Here is a 14,681-nt window from a genome sequence, read left to right as displayed (position 1 = left end):
GCAATAAAATGAATAACTTTTAATTGGGATTAAAATATTTAATCTATGATGCACAATAATAAAAAGAAGAGTTTTCAATTAATTGATATTAGAACAAACCTATGGATAAAGAAGATGAAAATCATTTAATGATTTTTTAAGTCTTTTTTTTTAAAAATAGATATTACAAAAAAAAATATGTTTATTACACATTTCTATCCAATCAACTTTTGCCATTGTTGTATATTTATCCTTAATTGTTCTGATATTGATTGTAATTCTGGTACAATTTTAACCAAATTGGTAAACAATGGCATGCAATACTTTTCTATATATTCGACTTGTCTTTTCGCTATTTCGTTTTCAGATATCATTGCTTCATTTGGACCATTTGATACAGCATCTTCACATAAATATTGTGCCCAAGGATTACCTACTGTGAATGGTCTAAACAAATTTGAATTTACAGAACTATTTAATAATAATTTCATTAATATAATTCTATTTGTTTGAATTTCTAAATCAAACTTATCATCTGATTCAATTTTAGTTTGAATTTCATCAATCATTTTATTATATTGTGATTTATCTAATGACAATATACAATCTATAAGCATTGTCCAAAATTCATGTAAATCTTCTTCATTAAGTGCCGCCAAAATATTACAATTCGGATGTGCTAATATATCTATAATCGAAGTACAATGAATTGTTTCTAAAATAGGTTGATCTTTATATAATATATTTAATGGTACTTGAGTTTTTTCTTTTGATAAATGAGTATTACCAGAATGTCCCACATTATGACAAATACCTACAACTAATAAAACCAAAAGTTCAAGTTTTGTAAATTTCTGATTTAAGTCACTAGTTATTAATTCAAGGAAAATGAATTGTGTTGAATCTAAATCATTCCACCAATTATGAAAAGGAATATATTTAATTTCATTAAAAACAGCATCGATAAACCGTAAAAGTGACCCTATTGAAATATTGAATGTTGACATCAGTTCAAGACGATCAAAAAAGTGAATGAGAACTTTATACCCATCGTTCCTCTGAAAATCGAGCACATCAAATTTGATGGAGGAAATTAATTCTGAGTTTGGGCCGAAGATTTTAAGTCTTTCAGGGACTTCTATAGAAGTTAATTCGGAAGGAGACAAAGATTCGACTAATCCAACGTCAGAAGTATCGAATCCTCTGGTCCTATTTGAGATCCATTGTTCTAAAGCTAAACCAGCAAATGAAGCAAATGATCGAATTAAAGATTGATCTTCTTCTGTAAATCCATCCATAGTTTTCTTATTAACACCTTCTACTACACCAACAATTTGACCACTTACATCAATAACTGGTACAACTAAAAGTGATTTAATTTCTACTTTCATCGAATCCATGAAGAATTCTTTAATTCTTTTGTTTTCTTTAGGATTCCTAATGTTTAATTCTTTACCAGTAATTGTTACATAACCTATAGCATAATTCTTAGAAGTAAATTCACTTGAAGATTCATCAATAGCTTTACAAGTTTGATGAATTTTATCATGGACAAAGAACCAACAATAATCAGCTTCAATTAATTCACGAGCTCTTTGGATAATATTTGTAACAAAAGCTTCAAATGAAGGAGAAGTAGATAAAGAAAGTGCAATATCGAGCATTGCGGTCATTTTCTTTTTACCTTGTGTAGCAGCCTCAAATAATTGAGCATTAGATAAAGCAATTCCACAAAATACATTAAATGCAGTCATTAATTCCACATCAGTTGAAGAAAATTGTGATGCTCCAAGTTTGTTAATCATCTGAGTACAACCGATGATATTACCATCGCCACTTCGTATAGGTACACATAAAATAGAATGAGTTCTATAACCTGTAGCATTATCTACTGCAGAATTAAATCTTGGATCATTATAAGCATCAGTAATATTTAAAGTTTCACCAGTAGATGCAACATGACCAGCAATACCTTCACCAAGTGGTACATGAATTCGATCATTAGCACCATGCGCAACCATTGACCAAAGTCCTCCATGAACTTTATCGACTAAAAATAATGAGCAACGATCAGCGCCAATGAAACTTTGAGCTTTGGTCATAATTTTACGGACTAATGTATCCGTATCTAAAACAGCAGAAAGTTCTTGAGCTACTGCAAGTAATGCTGTATAATATTTATGATTATTTAGTGCCTTTTGAATTTCGGCTACATTTCTTTCATGTGCTTGAGCATTATTTAATGCGCCTTGTGAAACTCTAGATAATGCTTCAAGTATAATTTCATCTGATTCAGTGAACATTGAACCATTTTGTTTCCGTCGAGCGACAGCTACTAAAGAAATTGTACCTTTTGAAGATAATAATGGTACAGCAATTAATGGACCATTTTTAAATTCGCCGCCATCAATGTTTTCTTTATAAGATGGATGTTCTTTAGCTACAGGTACATTAATAACTTTTTTAGAAGTATAAGCTACGCCTGCTATACCTGAATCTTCTATTGAAAATTCTTCTCTTATAACTCTACTTAAGTTCATTTCCGAATTTATATCATTACCTTTATTATGTAAGTCTTCTTTTATATGAAATAACTTTTGATTATTTTGATCGGCGAAAAATATTTGTATTGAATCACAATCAACAATTCTTGTAATAGTTAATTGTACTGTTTCTAATAATGGCATAATTTGTCTTTCAGTTAGTAATGATCTTGTAGACTCAGTCATAATTCTTTTTATCATTTCATCAATTCGAGATTCTTCTTGACTAAGCTTTAATAAAGATAAAGATAAAAAGTCTAATAATAAGAAATCATCACCAGTCGGAGTTACAACAGAACCTTTTGTATTAAGTCGATCAATAATTTGTATGATCCATAAAATCTCTTTCTTACTATTAACAACTGGTTGATATAATGTTACACGTGCATTAGATAACAAAGGTCCATCATAATCCATAGAATATGAAGGGTCTCTTGAAGGATCAGTGATTACAATTCTTTGTCCTTCATTCATTACTTTCCCTAATAATCCTTCGCCTTCTGGTATAAGCATTGATGCAGTTCTTGATACTATTACATGTGCTGATGCTACTGGACTCCATAAAAGTATTCTCCGGCAATCAATTAAATTATGTACATTAGTCTCAAATGTATTAATGAAACTGTCTGTACCCGATTCATCTGACAATCGTTCATAGAATGAATTCAATTGCATATATCGTTGGAACTGAGAAAACAACGCTTGGCCTGCAAGTCCGCGCGTATGTTGATCTGCAATTGATTGGATCGACTTAATAAGTTCGTCAAGAGCGGAGTAATCGTGATGCAGAAATGCGCGAAGAAATAATGAGTTCTCGAGAAAATACGGCGTCTCTTTGGATTGGATAATTGCTGACCCAGGACGCGTTTGAAGTTGCGATAATGACTCATCATTCGGCGTCGATGGTTTGATTGCACTGATCCCAGTTTGTGATGTCGCAAGTTGCCGCTCAAGTTCTCTCCGATCTTGAAGCGCCATTTCAAGTGCTATTGCTTGGTCATTTTGGATGCGCGTAAGAGTCCGAACTTCCGCTTGAAGTCGTTCGATTTGTTGATTCTTGAGTTTGAGTATGGATTCGAGATGCGCAATTTGCATCTGTGAGGCATTCGATTGGTCGCCGTCACCATAAATGGCAGTGTCGATAATTGAGTTCTCGTTAAAATCAATAAACTTGGAATCGTTGGTGGTGGTGACATTCGGAGCTCCATCGGCGGCGGGTTCGGGAGCATCTGATTTGGCACTTCGTCCTGCAAATGCTTTAAGGAACGAAGAAAGTTGGGAGCTCGGATCCGCCATTTCTTCTTTACGGAAAAGTGCCATTGAAATAACGTGCATAGCGAACGTTACTATTTTTACAGAACGATTTTTTTGTGTTCAAAAATGAACGGTCGTTTCGAGTCAAAAAACTTTTTATTCATTTTTAATGCTACAACTACGAAGAATCGCTTGGGAAAAGTATATAATGACTCATGCGCTGGAAGGTATTTGTTGTATAAAATGCAGAAGATTTAACGTTTACTATTGCATCAAATTGGAAACGATGGCCTTTAAACGATGGATTCTTTAAAAAGGCAATGCGAGTGAAGTACAATTATATTATTTCATATTTATTCATCAAACTTGGTATGTATATGCTTTTGAAAAAAGGTTCTTATGAATCAACGTAGACAGTGTTTTGCTGCGCCTATATAAATTATTTGATATATTATATCCAAAAATTTACACGTGTAAATATATTTCTAATTCATTTTGTTGACATATTTCAGCTCATGGAAATAATACTAAAAATATCTTTTTAAGATTAATATTCGATGATAATTAACGATATAAAAGCAAAACACATACAATGTATACAATGTATATATCATAAGAAATTTCAACAAAAATTTATTTTTATTTATGATTATATTTGTTCAATGAATTTTTCTTCTTTAAAATCTTCAGCAAATGGATCTTCTTCAATGTTTGTGATACTTATTCCGGTAGTGAATGTGTTCGTTGTTTCTGTTTCTTTTTCTTCTGATTTATCATTTTCATAAATTTCTTCTTTTTTATTTCGAATATGTTTCAATAATATAATTAATAATGTGATAATGACTATTACTATAACAATAACACAAACAGAAATGATAATAATTGTTGTTTTATTATCGTTGTTTTGATTATCATTATCATTATTATCAGTGTAAAGCATTGTAAAGAAATTGGAATAATAATTATAATAAGTCGAATATATAACAATCGTATAATTGTAATAAATAAATTCTGTTTCAATATATGAAAATGTCAAATTATTTATATATAATGAAAATGATTTCGTTTGTGTTTCATAAACAGTTAACGAACGTGTGATTGATAATGTAACTGTTAGTGTATACGAAAATGACAATGAAACATCGCTTTGTAACAACACAGTAAATGTATTTGAATTAGGAAATGTACTTGATTGACTACATGAGTATAATTCTGAGAATGAAATTGAATCTGACTGTGTATATGTGTTTGATTTAAATGTATTTGATTGACTAAATGAATGTGATGGAAGTGGTTCGCATGTTCCTTCTCTGGATTCCCTAATAACACCCAAACTTCCAAAATGATTGTCTTTATATGTTGAATATGTGATAACACTTGTTGAAACATTATAAAATGCACTTTCGCCAATATCTGGTTCTGTCTCACCAGAATAATAAATGCATTGAAGATTATAACAATTCCCAAATGCTGAACTTAAAATTTCTCTTATTCCATATCCAAGTGTTAATATCGTTAAATTAGAACAGAATGCAAATGCTGAATTTCCAATTGTTACAACTGAATTTGGAATTGTAATGTTTTTGATTGATGAACACAATGAAAATGATGAACCACCAATTTCTGTAACATTTCCTCCAAATATAATCGTTTCTAAATTAAAACATGAAGAAAACACATAAATTCCAATATTTGTGACTGAGTTACCAAAATTAACTGAAACGACTGAAGGCCATTCTGTAAATGAATTACCTGGAATTGAATAAATATTTTCACTGATAATGATATATTTCGTGATATTTTTATATTGGTTAATTTCATTAAATTCATTTGAATTTATGATTAACAATGTTGAATTATCATCATTAAATATTTGCAATGAATTTACAAAAAACAATCCAAAAACATTAATATTTTCAATTTTTTTCTTTTCCTTTAATTTCAATGCATATTTAGTCGTTGATTTTTTCTGAACTGTTGTCGAATTTTTCTGATAAAGTTTGATAGAAATAACCGAAAACATTATTGAAAAAACGACAGTTAAATTAAGTAAAGCATTCAAAATGCTTGGTCCTTCTTCGTTGTAGTTACGCATCATCGAAAAATGTGAAAATCCACCTTTTATAGAAGATATATCTTTATAAAATTTGTTAAACGTCTCATTAGATAAACCATTTTTGACAAATATATCAATTTCAAAGAATTTTTCCAAATTGTATGAAAAATTTGTTCTTTGAAATTTCTGTTTGTTATTAAAATCATGATGTATCATTGTTGTAGAATTGTTGTTAAGACTTGAATTTATACATAAATTGTTTATCAAAACTTTATTATAATTATTGTTAAATCTTTTAAATTTCTTGTTCGTAATTTCATTATTTAAAACTTCTCTATCATATTGGTAAGTCATTCCTGTCTTGCTTTTGTCTTTTTGTATTTGTAATATTTCTTTTTGGATAATATAAGGTGTAATAAGCTTTATATCAGTACTAAATCGTTTCATCATGATCAAAATGCTGAACGAAAAAAAGATTTTCATGTTTCAGCTTGTAATATACTTACAGACCTTCACTATATATACATCGGCTATCTCAAAAGTTCAAAATCTCACGGTTACGCTTTAAAAAACCTGTTGTTTTGTTGTCGTTTTTCAGATTGACCTTGAAATATTTTTTGAATTGATTTAAAATGACAATTAAAGAAACAACTTTATTACATTCTAGACACACTTTTAAATAACACAATGAATATATGTTATAGAGTTGGATTTATGCTTTAATTTGGTGTGCCATTCATTTCTTTAAATTGTTTCTATCATCATGAAATTTATTCTTTTTTAGTCATTGGGAATTCTGCTATTTCTTGTTCTTAGAGTTCATTATTTAATATGAAATAAGCATAATATAAGGAGCTCTCAATATAAAAAAATCCTTTACAGTGTATCTCTAATATAAACAATATTTTTTGATTTTAAGAATCATGAATATAAGTAAAGTTTATCCTATTTTATTCAAAAATAGCCAACATTTATCGTAAACGTAATCCTAATTTAAAATTGATGATATTTGTTCAACAATATATATACCTTATTATATTTAAAGTCGGTAATGTTATACATAATGAAAATTCTAAATTTATTATTAAAATAATTTAATACACTAAAAAATCAAAATGAAGTATCATCATTAATATGATTTCATTTGTTTTTATATAACACCAAAATAATTTAATAGTCATTTATAAAAATTAAATTAAAAAAATTTTATATTATATCATAGTTTTCTTCAAAGCCAATTGTCTTCATCTTCTTTCACAATATCTTCAACTAAACTATTTACTTCTTCGATTTGCTTTGTACTTGACGTTGTTGTATCCTTGAATTGTAACTTTGAATTCGATTTTTCTTTCTTCTTATTACTTTTCACTAAAAATATAACAATTCCAATAATGATCAAAACAAATGCAAATGATCCGCAAATAATTCCAATCAAAGCATTTGTCGTAATTCCATTTGGTGAATTTTCATTGGAAGTATGAAACATTGTAAAGAAATTGGAATAATAATTATAATAAGTCGAATAAATAACAATTGTGTAATTGTAATAAATAAATTCTGTTTCAATATATGAAAATGTCGAATGATTTATATATAATGAAAATGTTTTCGTTTTTGTTTCATAAATAGTTAATGAATGTGTAATTGATAATGTAACTGTTAGTGTATATGAAAATGTTAATGAAATATCACTTTGAAGTGATGCAGTAAATGTATTTGAATCAGAAAATGTATTTGATTGACTAAATGAATGTGATGGAAGTGGTTCGCATGTTCCTTCTCTGGATTCCCTAATAACACCCAAACTTCCAAAATGATTGTCTTTATATGTTGAATATGTGATAACACTTGTTGAAACATTATAAAATGCACTTTCGCCAATATCTGGTTCTGTCTCACCAGAATAATAAATGCATTGAAGATTATAACAATTCCCAAATGCTGAACTTAAAATTTCTCTTATTCCATATCCAAGTGTTAATATCGTTAAATTAGAACAGAATGCAAATGCTGAATTTCCAATTGTTACAACTGAATTTGGAATTGTAATGTTTTTGATTGATGAACACAATGAAAATGATGAACCACCAATTTCTGTAACATTTCCTCCAAATATAATCGTTTCTAAATTAAAACATGAAGAAAACACATAAATTCCAATATTTGTGACTGAGTTACCAAAATTAACTGAAACGACTGAAGGCCATTCTGTAAATGAATTACCTGGAATTGAATAAATATTTTCACTGATAATGATATATTTCGTGATATTTTTTATATTGGTTAATTTCATTAAATTCATTTGAATTTATGATTAACAATGTTGAATTATCATCATTAAATATTTGCAATGAATTTACAAAAAACAATCCAAAAACATTAATATTTTCAATTTTTTTCTTTTCCTTTAATTTCATTCCACATTTCGTTACCATAAAAATGTTTTTCTGAGCTAACAATGTATTTTTCTGAAGAATTTTGATATAAACTGTCATTAACATCGCTGAAAAAATGATGGTTAAACAAAATAAAACATTCAAATTATTTGGTCGTTCTTTTTTATCGTTTCGCATCAAGAAAAAATATGAAAATTCCAAATTTATTGAAGATATATCACTATAACACTGATTCATGGCATGCAAGGATTCACCACTTGGCGTATGAGTACTGGTTTCAAAGACTTTTTTTTGAATAATGGAGGGATCTAATTTTAAAAATATTTGTTTTCCATCAAAAACATAACGGACTGTTAATTTATATGGAGGATCGGGAACGCAATTTAGTAAGTGGAAGTTATTATTGAATATATTTAAGAAGTTGGTAAATATATCAAAATTTTTGTTCACAAATCCAAAGGTTGGAATTTCTGCTTCATGAAATCGAACCAGCTCTTCTTCGTTTTTATTGCTTTTGATATGTAATTTTTCTTTGGGGCTATAAAATGGTTTTCCAGATCTAATACCAGATATAAATTGTTTCGTAACAGTCGAAACGAGAAATAACTGAAGAATTTTCATGATCCGCAATGAAATATAGTGCAAGGCCCGTCCAAATATACATCGGCCAATACAAAAGTTAAAAAGCACACGGTTAAGCACTAAAAAATTTGTTGTTTAATTGAAGTTTTTCAATTTAACCCCCAAAATCTTTATTTCAATAATTAAGAACATCTAGAAAAGGATTTATTTAAATAACAATGTTTAATGCACTTTTAAATAATCTGATGAACAAATATTCTTCATAATCTTTCTTCGTGCATCGATATGATGCACGTTTTGTATCAAAAGATGTTTTTAAGCGTATCGTTAGCTTCATTTGTGTTTTTGCTTTCATTACAAAACGAAATTAAATAAAATATATCTAGGAACATATAAGTAATCACATTCTATATGTGGAAATCTATTTTATGTTATAATTTTATTTTTAGATTGAATATATATAATGAAACACATGACAAAATTTCATATTTCCAACAATTGGATTATACAATCTTTAAAATTTTTTCATACTTCAAACTATTTCAAACTTCATAATGAATGATGACCTGGATTTAAAACCACTCAACTATAATCAACAATAACTTTTATTATTCAATTTTTATTATAATCATTATAAATATTTTCTTCAAAAGAATCCGATTCACTAAATAATGGATTTGAATGTTTTTTCATTCTAAAACCTGATTTCTTTTATGGCGTTAGTATTTTAATTATCATTATAAAGCACACAGTTTAAGCACCGCCTGCGCACAATTTTTCATTAGTAAAGACCACATATAATCAATTAGAATTATTTAAAGAATAAATAAAGAGTTAACTAAACTGATATGAAAAACATTGTCATACATAATCACTTAAAATTCAAATTGTTTTGGCACTTTCAAACAAAGAAAATTTACATAAATTTCTATCTTTACATAACATAAACATAAAAACTATTTAAACAAATGCGAACACTGTTGCTTTAATTCTGGATCATATTCGAATTTTTTTTGCGTTATTTCGTTCGATAGCGATGTCGTCTTATTTACGCTTTTTTCTTTTTCTTTCTTCTTCCGCTTCTGCATCAGAACAGTTCCAGCTGATAGCGAACCGTTTATTGCCAATCGATTAATCACTGATGGGATTTGCTTAAAAGTCGCGTTATTTCTTTGTAAAAAGGTCAGCGGTGAATACCTTCGGATCTCATCTTCGCCAGAAGGGTCTAAGATGAGTACAGACGATTCATTATTCGCAACCCCGCAATAATTTGATGCACTAAAAATTGTCACGGAGCGGCCGTCAAAGAGAATATTATGACCACAAGAAGTAAATTCATGCCCCCGAATGATTCGAACCATTTGGGACTTATCTAAAAAATTTAATAATACATCTTCACCAAATAAAAAGCCAGTCTTTCGTGGTGAGGGATGATAGCCTGTGACCTCGGATGAAGGATCAGACCATACTAATGAACTAATTGTTTGATTATTATAATTATCAATCGGTCGTTTGAGCTTGTGGATATCAGAAATACTGGTAATAGTTGGGCCTAAGCCACCATGGATACAGAGATTGACATCATCAACAATAGCACCTAATGGCATGTATGAAAATGTAAATAAAAATGATTGAAAAATTTGAGTATGATTTGGATATAAGTGCTTGAGCTCATTAAAAAAACCATAGTTGGAACATAAACATGGGAATTCATGATTCCCACGAATTATATGTATATGATCTGGATAACAGATTTTCATTAAATATAAATAGAAAATTGTTTCAAATGAAAACTCGCCTCGATCAACAATATCTCCAAGAAATAAATATCTGTGAGTTTCAGGGGAGCCACAATTTTGGAATATACGGATTAAATCAAGAAAATGCCCATGAAGATCACCTACAACGATAATGGGAGATTTAACTTGTATCAGGGTTTTTTCGTGTTTAAACATATCTTCGATTTTTGAACATACTTGAATAACCAATTTTTCTGGAGGAACCAAAAAATTTAAAGGTTCACGTTGACTAGATAGTAATATTGGGTCAAGCTTTGATGTTTCTTCGAAAGAATCAAATATAGGTTGAAAATAAGGAGAAAACTGAACGTCCATTAATTTGTGTATCTGCGATGCGGATTATTGAATACCATTGAAATTAAATCTCCGTTCAATTTATTTCACAAATTTTTGTTAACGGTGAATCAAATTTCAGGCATTTTGTGTAGTGCCGCAAAAGTAATAAATTGACCACAAAACACAATAAGAGCAACGATAATACATACAAAGCAATCATTTAATTACGAAATGCATAATGTTATTTATCTTGTATGTTAATAAAATGAATTCAAAATTTTCTAATCGAAGTCTCGATTTAATATCTAACAATATATAATTTTGACCATTTCTGATCTTAACATTGCAGTACCATAAATGGTTGTAAGTTTTGGCTGTATAATTTTTGAAAAAAAAAAATATGTTTTACAGATCATAAAATTAATGTGATGACACATTTTTATATGATTTTATAGTAAACCCTTTTTGCCTTTAGCACTAAAATCATAATTTATTCAAAACAAAGCTTCTTTACTTATATTTTGTAATAATTTTAATTCTGTCAAATACAAATTCTCTTTGCATGATGATGATATCACGTCATACATCGCATCTTTATCTATTTCCAACAAAAACTTTTCCACTTCTTTTTTGTCATATTGCGCATTTTCCGGCATTAAGCATAACAAATAATTTTCTGGGAATACGACAACCACAGGACTTATTCCGAATGAAACATCACTCAAAACTTTCCATTTTCTCTCATTCATATCGAAACACATCGGCGATAACATAGCGAACACATCAGCCGGATGATTTTTTATACAAAAACTCATGAAGAAAGACGAAATCTTAACAATTCTCAAAACTTTCGAAGCGAATTTATATCTTTCCACAAAATACTCATCATAACCATCTAAGTCGAATTGTTGCATTTCGAACTTCCCTTTTTGTATATCCATTTTCTCGAATATTATACGGATAACAACAGAAGTCAAAAGAGATTCTGCGTGTGAAATAACGTTAAAGAAATTAATCGGAAAAATCCTTTTGTAACATTCCATCTTTTTATCAAAGTAACGAACAGTTACATAACCTTTTTGCATATTATTATTGTTATTGTTGTTATTTGGTTTGGGTCGTATAAAGATATGAAATGTTTCATTTGTTGAAAGTTTTGTTAGTTTAAACGTTTTCGTGTTTTCAAGCGTTTTTCCACAGCCGAAAATTCGTGTAACTTGAAATGAATCAGAAAATAAATATTCAACTTCAGTAAACATTACACGTGTTGTCTTAAATTTTTTAATAATTTGTGAAATTAGAAAATTTATTTGTTGATATCCATAATAATGAATAGAACAATTACATTCACGTAAAATATATAAAAGTTTATCTCGTGTATCACCGCCAATACAATAAAAATCACAACTCATTGAGTCACGGAAGAAATCGGAACTAATAAGTTTAAGTTGTGATGAATCAGGATCTGGTGATCGAGATGTGATTACTAATAATGGATTACGAAGAGTTGCAAGAAAGGTCTTAAATAAATAAAAAAATCGATGCATGGGTATGGTGGGTTGCTCAGGTGGAAGTACCTGAAGAATATCAAGAAATTGAAAAAAAAGTGAGGTGTTCTTAAGCATGTTAAAATAAATGGATTCATGCGGAAACGTGATTTCGGCCATCGTGTCGGGCCATTTTATAAGAGAAAAAGATTTTTCGTTTGAAGATATAATTGGAAAACGAACTGTGGTCCCAAAAATAATTATTCCAAGATACATGGGTTGAGGAACAGAGAAATATTCGCGGAGTTTTTTACAAAGAAGAGTAACAAATGTTTGAGTTGAATCAGAAAGTTCAATCATTAATAGAAATGTTTGAGGAATTAAATTTGGTGCACCAACAGCAAAATCAGCCTGATTTTTTAGTGGAATAAAAACGTCAGTTATATCTGTGAAATTATCAAATTTTGAATTATTATGGAAAGGTAGAGGATACAATGGAACACCCATCTTTTTTGATGGAAATGGTGTAATTGAAAAATACCATTCGGGAAAATTATCATTTATCCAAGCAGATGTTAAGCATTCCATCTTTCTGTGTTGGTTATAAATATATTCAAAAAACACATATAATTTATTATATAAGGTGATTCAAAAAGTTAACCTTGAATCCCGGATTTTATTGAACTTGTTTTGGTCAAGGAAAATTGAACAATAACAGCTGCCTGACTATTCAACAGATTGGAATCAATTTTGAGTTTTTTTCGATGGAAAATCGTATTTTTAAACACATTTTAACATTCAAAAGTGTCCCAACCGCCTGAAGCTTCATATTTGAATTTACATTCAATAGAAAAATTTTGCTCTTAAAATTCTATATATATAGAATTTTGTTTGTGCTAACAAAAATCTGAACTTTACTCATGTGAATTGTTTCAAAAAGTTATTTGTACACACCCAAGCCTCACTTGTTTCATTAAATAGATGTACAGGTACGAATTCGAGAAAAAATACCCAAGTTGGAGAACACAATTTATGAGTGATGATGCTTATAATGAGGAATATAATAAATTTGTTAAAGAAAAACAAAAAGAAGAAAGAAAAGCAAATAAGCGAATGAATTCTGAAGAAGAACATGAAGAATATCTTCGAAAACAAAGGGAATGGAGAGAAAGGCAAAAGTCCAGGGAAGAAGCAAAACAAATTGAACGAAAAATGCTTGATGACTATCTCAAGGCTCGGCAAGAGAGATTTGAAGAAGAAGAAAGAAAAGCAAAAGAAAAAGAGGAAAAAAGATTAGCAGAGATGAAGAGAAAGGAAGCTGAAGAAAAAGAAGCATATGAAAAGCGAGTACGAATATTAAATGAAGCTCGCAGGCAAGCCAACTCTGTATCACCTTCTACTAAATCTACTTACAGTTCTTCTGCATCAAGACCAACGTACAATCCTCCACCACAAAGGCCAACATATAATCCACCACCACGATACACCACATTTACCGAACAGAAAACATGGTCTCCGAATGCTATATCGGAAGGACCTAAGATATCGATCACATTTTCTACCAAATATTTCAAACATCGCGTCCAAAATTTCGACATCACACACCTCATTTCAATATGTGAATATCCGAACTTATATAATTCATGGTTTAAGTCAGGGTTCTCATTACAAGGGAATCATATTCCACAACGTGCATATGAGATTCAAATGCTAATACAAAACAACAAACCAGTACAATTGCAAGGCGAACTTTCGATATATCCACCTCTTAAATGCGTAACAGATTTCAATGATTTGGATTTATCTTCTCGCGCATATTTAATTATTGAAGAAAGATCAAAGCAAGAAAAACCTGCTTCTTGGACAGTAAGAGATTATGATGGAACAGGAATAAATTTGGAATTGACAATGTCAGATGATTCCGTTCTAATGTTTTACTTACCGCATTTGATTGCAATATGTGAAAACCCTGAAGAGTTTATCAGATGGCTAAGAAATGGAAGATTTAATTATAGTAATGAAAATTTCGCATTCGTGAAAAGAGTGAATTATATAACAATGAATATGAAAAATGGAAATTCGTTTCACGCTGAAGGAAAACTGAGAACATTTGGATTGTTGTCATGTTATGATGATTTAAAGGGAATTAATATAACGCAATTAGCAGCAAGAGAAATCAATGCATTACTTTGATACTTGACGCCAATCAATAAAAAAAAACTATATTTTTAAATTGAAATTCTTCTAAATGATATTTTGGGTTTGAGAATTCTCTTCAAAAACAATGATATATTTTAGTTTAGAGTTAA

At 29.5% G+C, this 14,681-nt stretch overlaps 2 protein-coding genes across 2 annotated transcripts; one reads left to right on the top strand and one right to left on the bottom strand.

Annotated features, from left to right (window-relative positions):
- Positions 1 to 194: 194 nt before the first annotated feature.
- On the bottom strand, positions 195 to 3,842 carry GO595_008615 (3'5'-cyclic nucleotide phosphodiesterase family protein; the record flags this gene model as incomplete). Its single annotated transcript, XM_067922209.1, has 2 exons — positions 195 to 846; positions 961 to 3,842. The coding sequence occupies 2 exons, from the start codon at positions 3,840 to 3,842 to the stop codon at positions 195 to 197; spliced, it is 3,534 nt and encodes a 1,177-aa protein (XP_067771381.1).
- Positions 3,843 to 13,353: 9,511 nt separating this feature from the next.
- GO595_008614 (uncharacterized protein) lies at positions 13,354 to 14,565 on the top strand (the record flags this gene model as incomplete). The annotated part of the gene is made up of 1 exon (XM_067922208.1): positions 13,354 to 14,565. One exon carries the CDS (start codon positions 13,354 to 13,356, stop codon positions 14,563 to 14,565), a length of 1,212 nt encoding a protein of 403 aa, XP_067771380.1.
- Positions 14,566 to 14,681: the final 116 nt, after the last annotated feature.

The sequence above is a fragment of the Histomonas meleagridis genome (genome assembly GCF_020186115.1).
Source record: "Histomonas meleagridis strain 2922-C6/04-10x chromosome Unknown contig_68, whole genome shotgun sequence".
NCBI lineage: Eukaryota > Parabasalia > Tritrichomonadida > Dientamoebidae > Histomonas > Histomonas meleagridis.
This window is presented reverse-complemented; position numbering and strand designations above follow the sequence as displayed.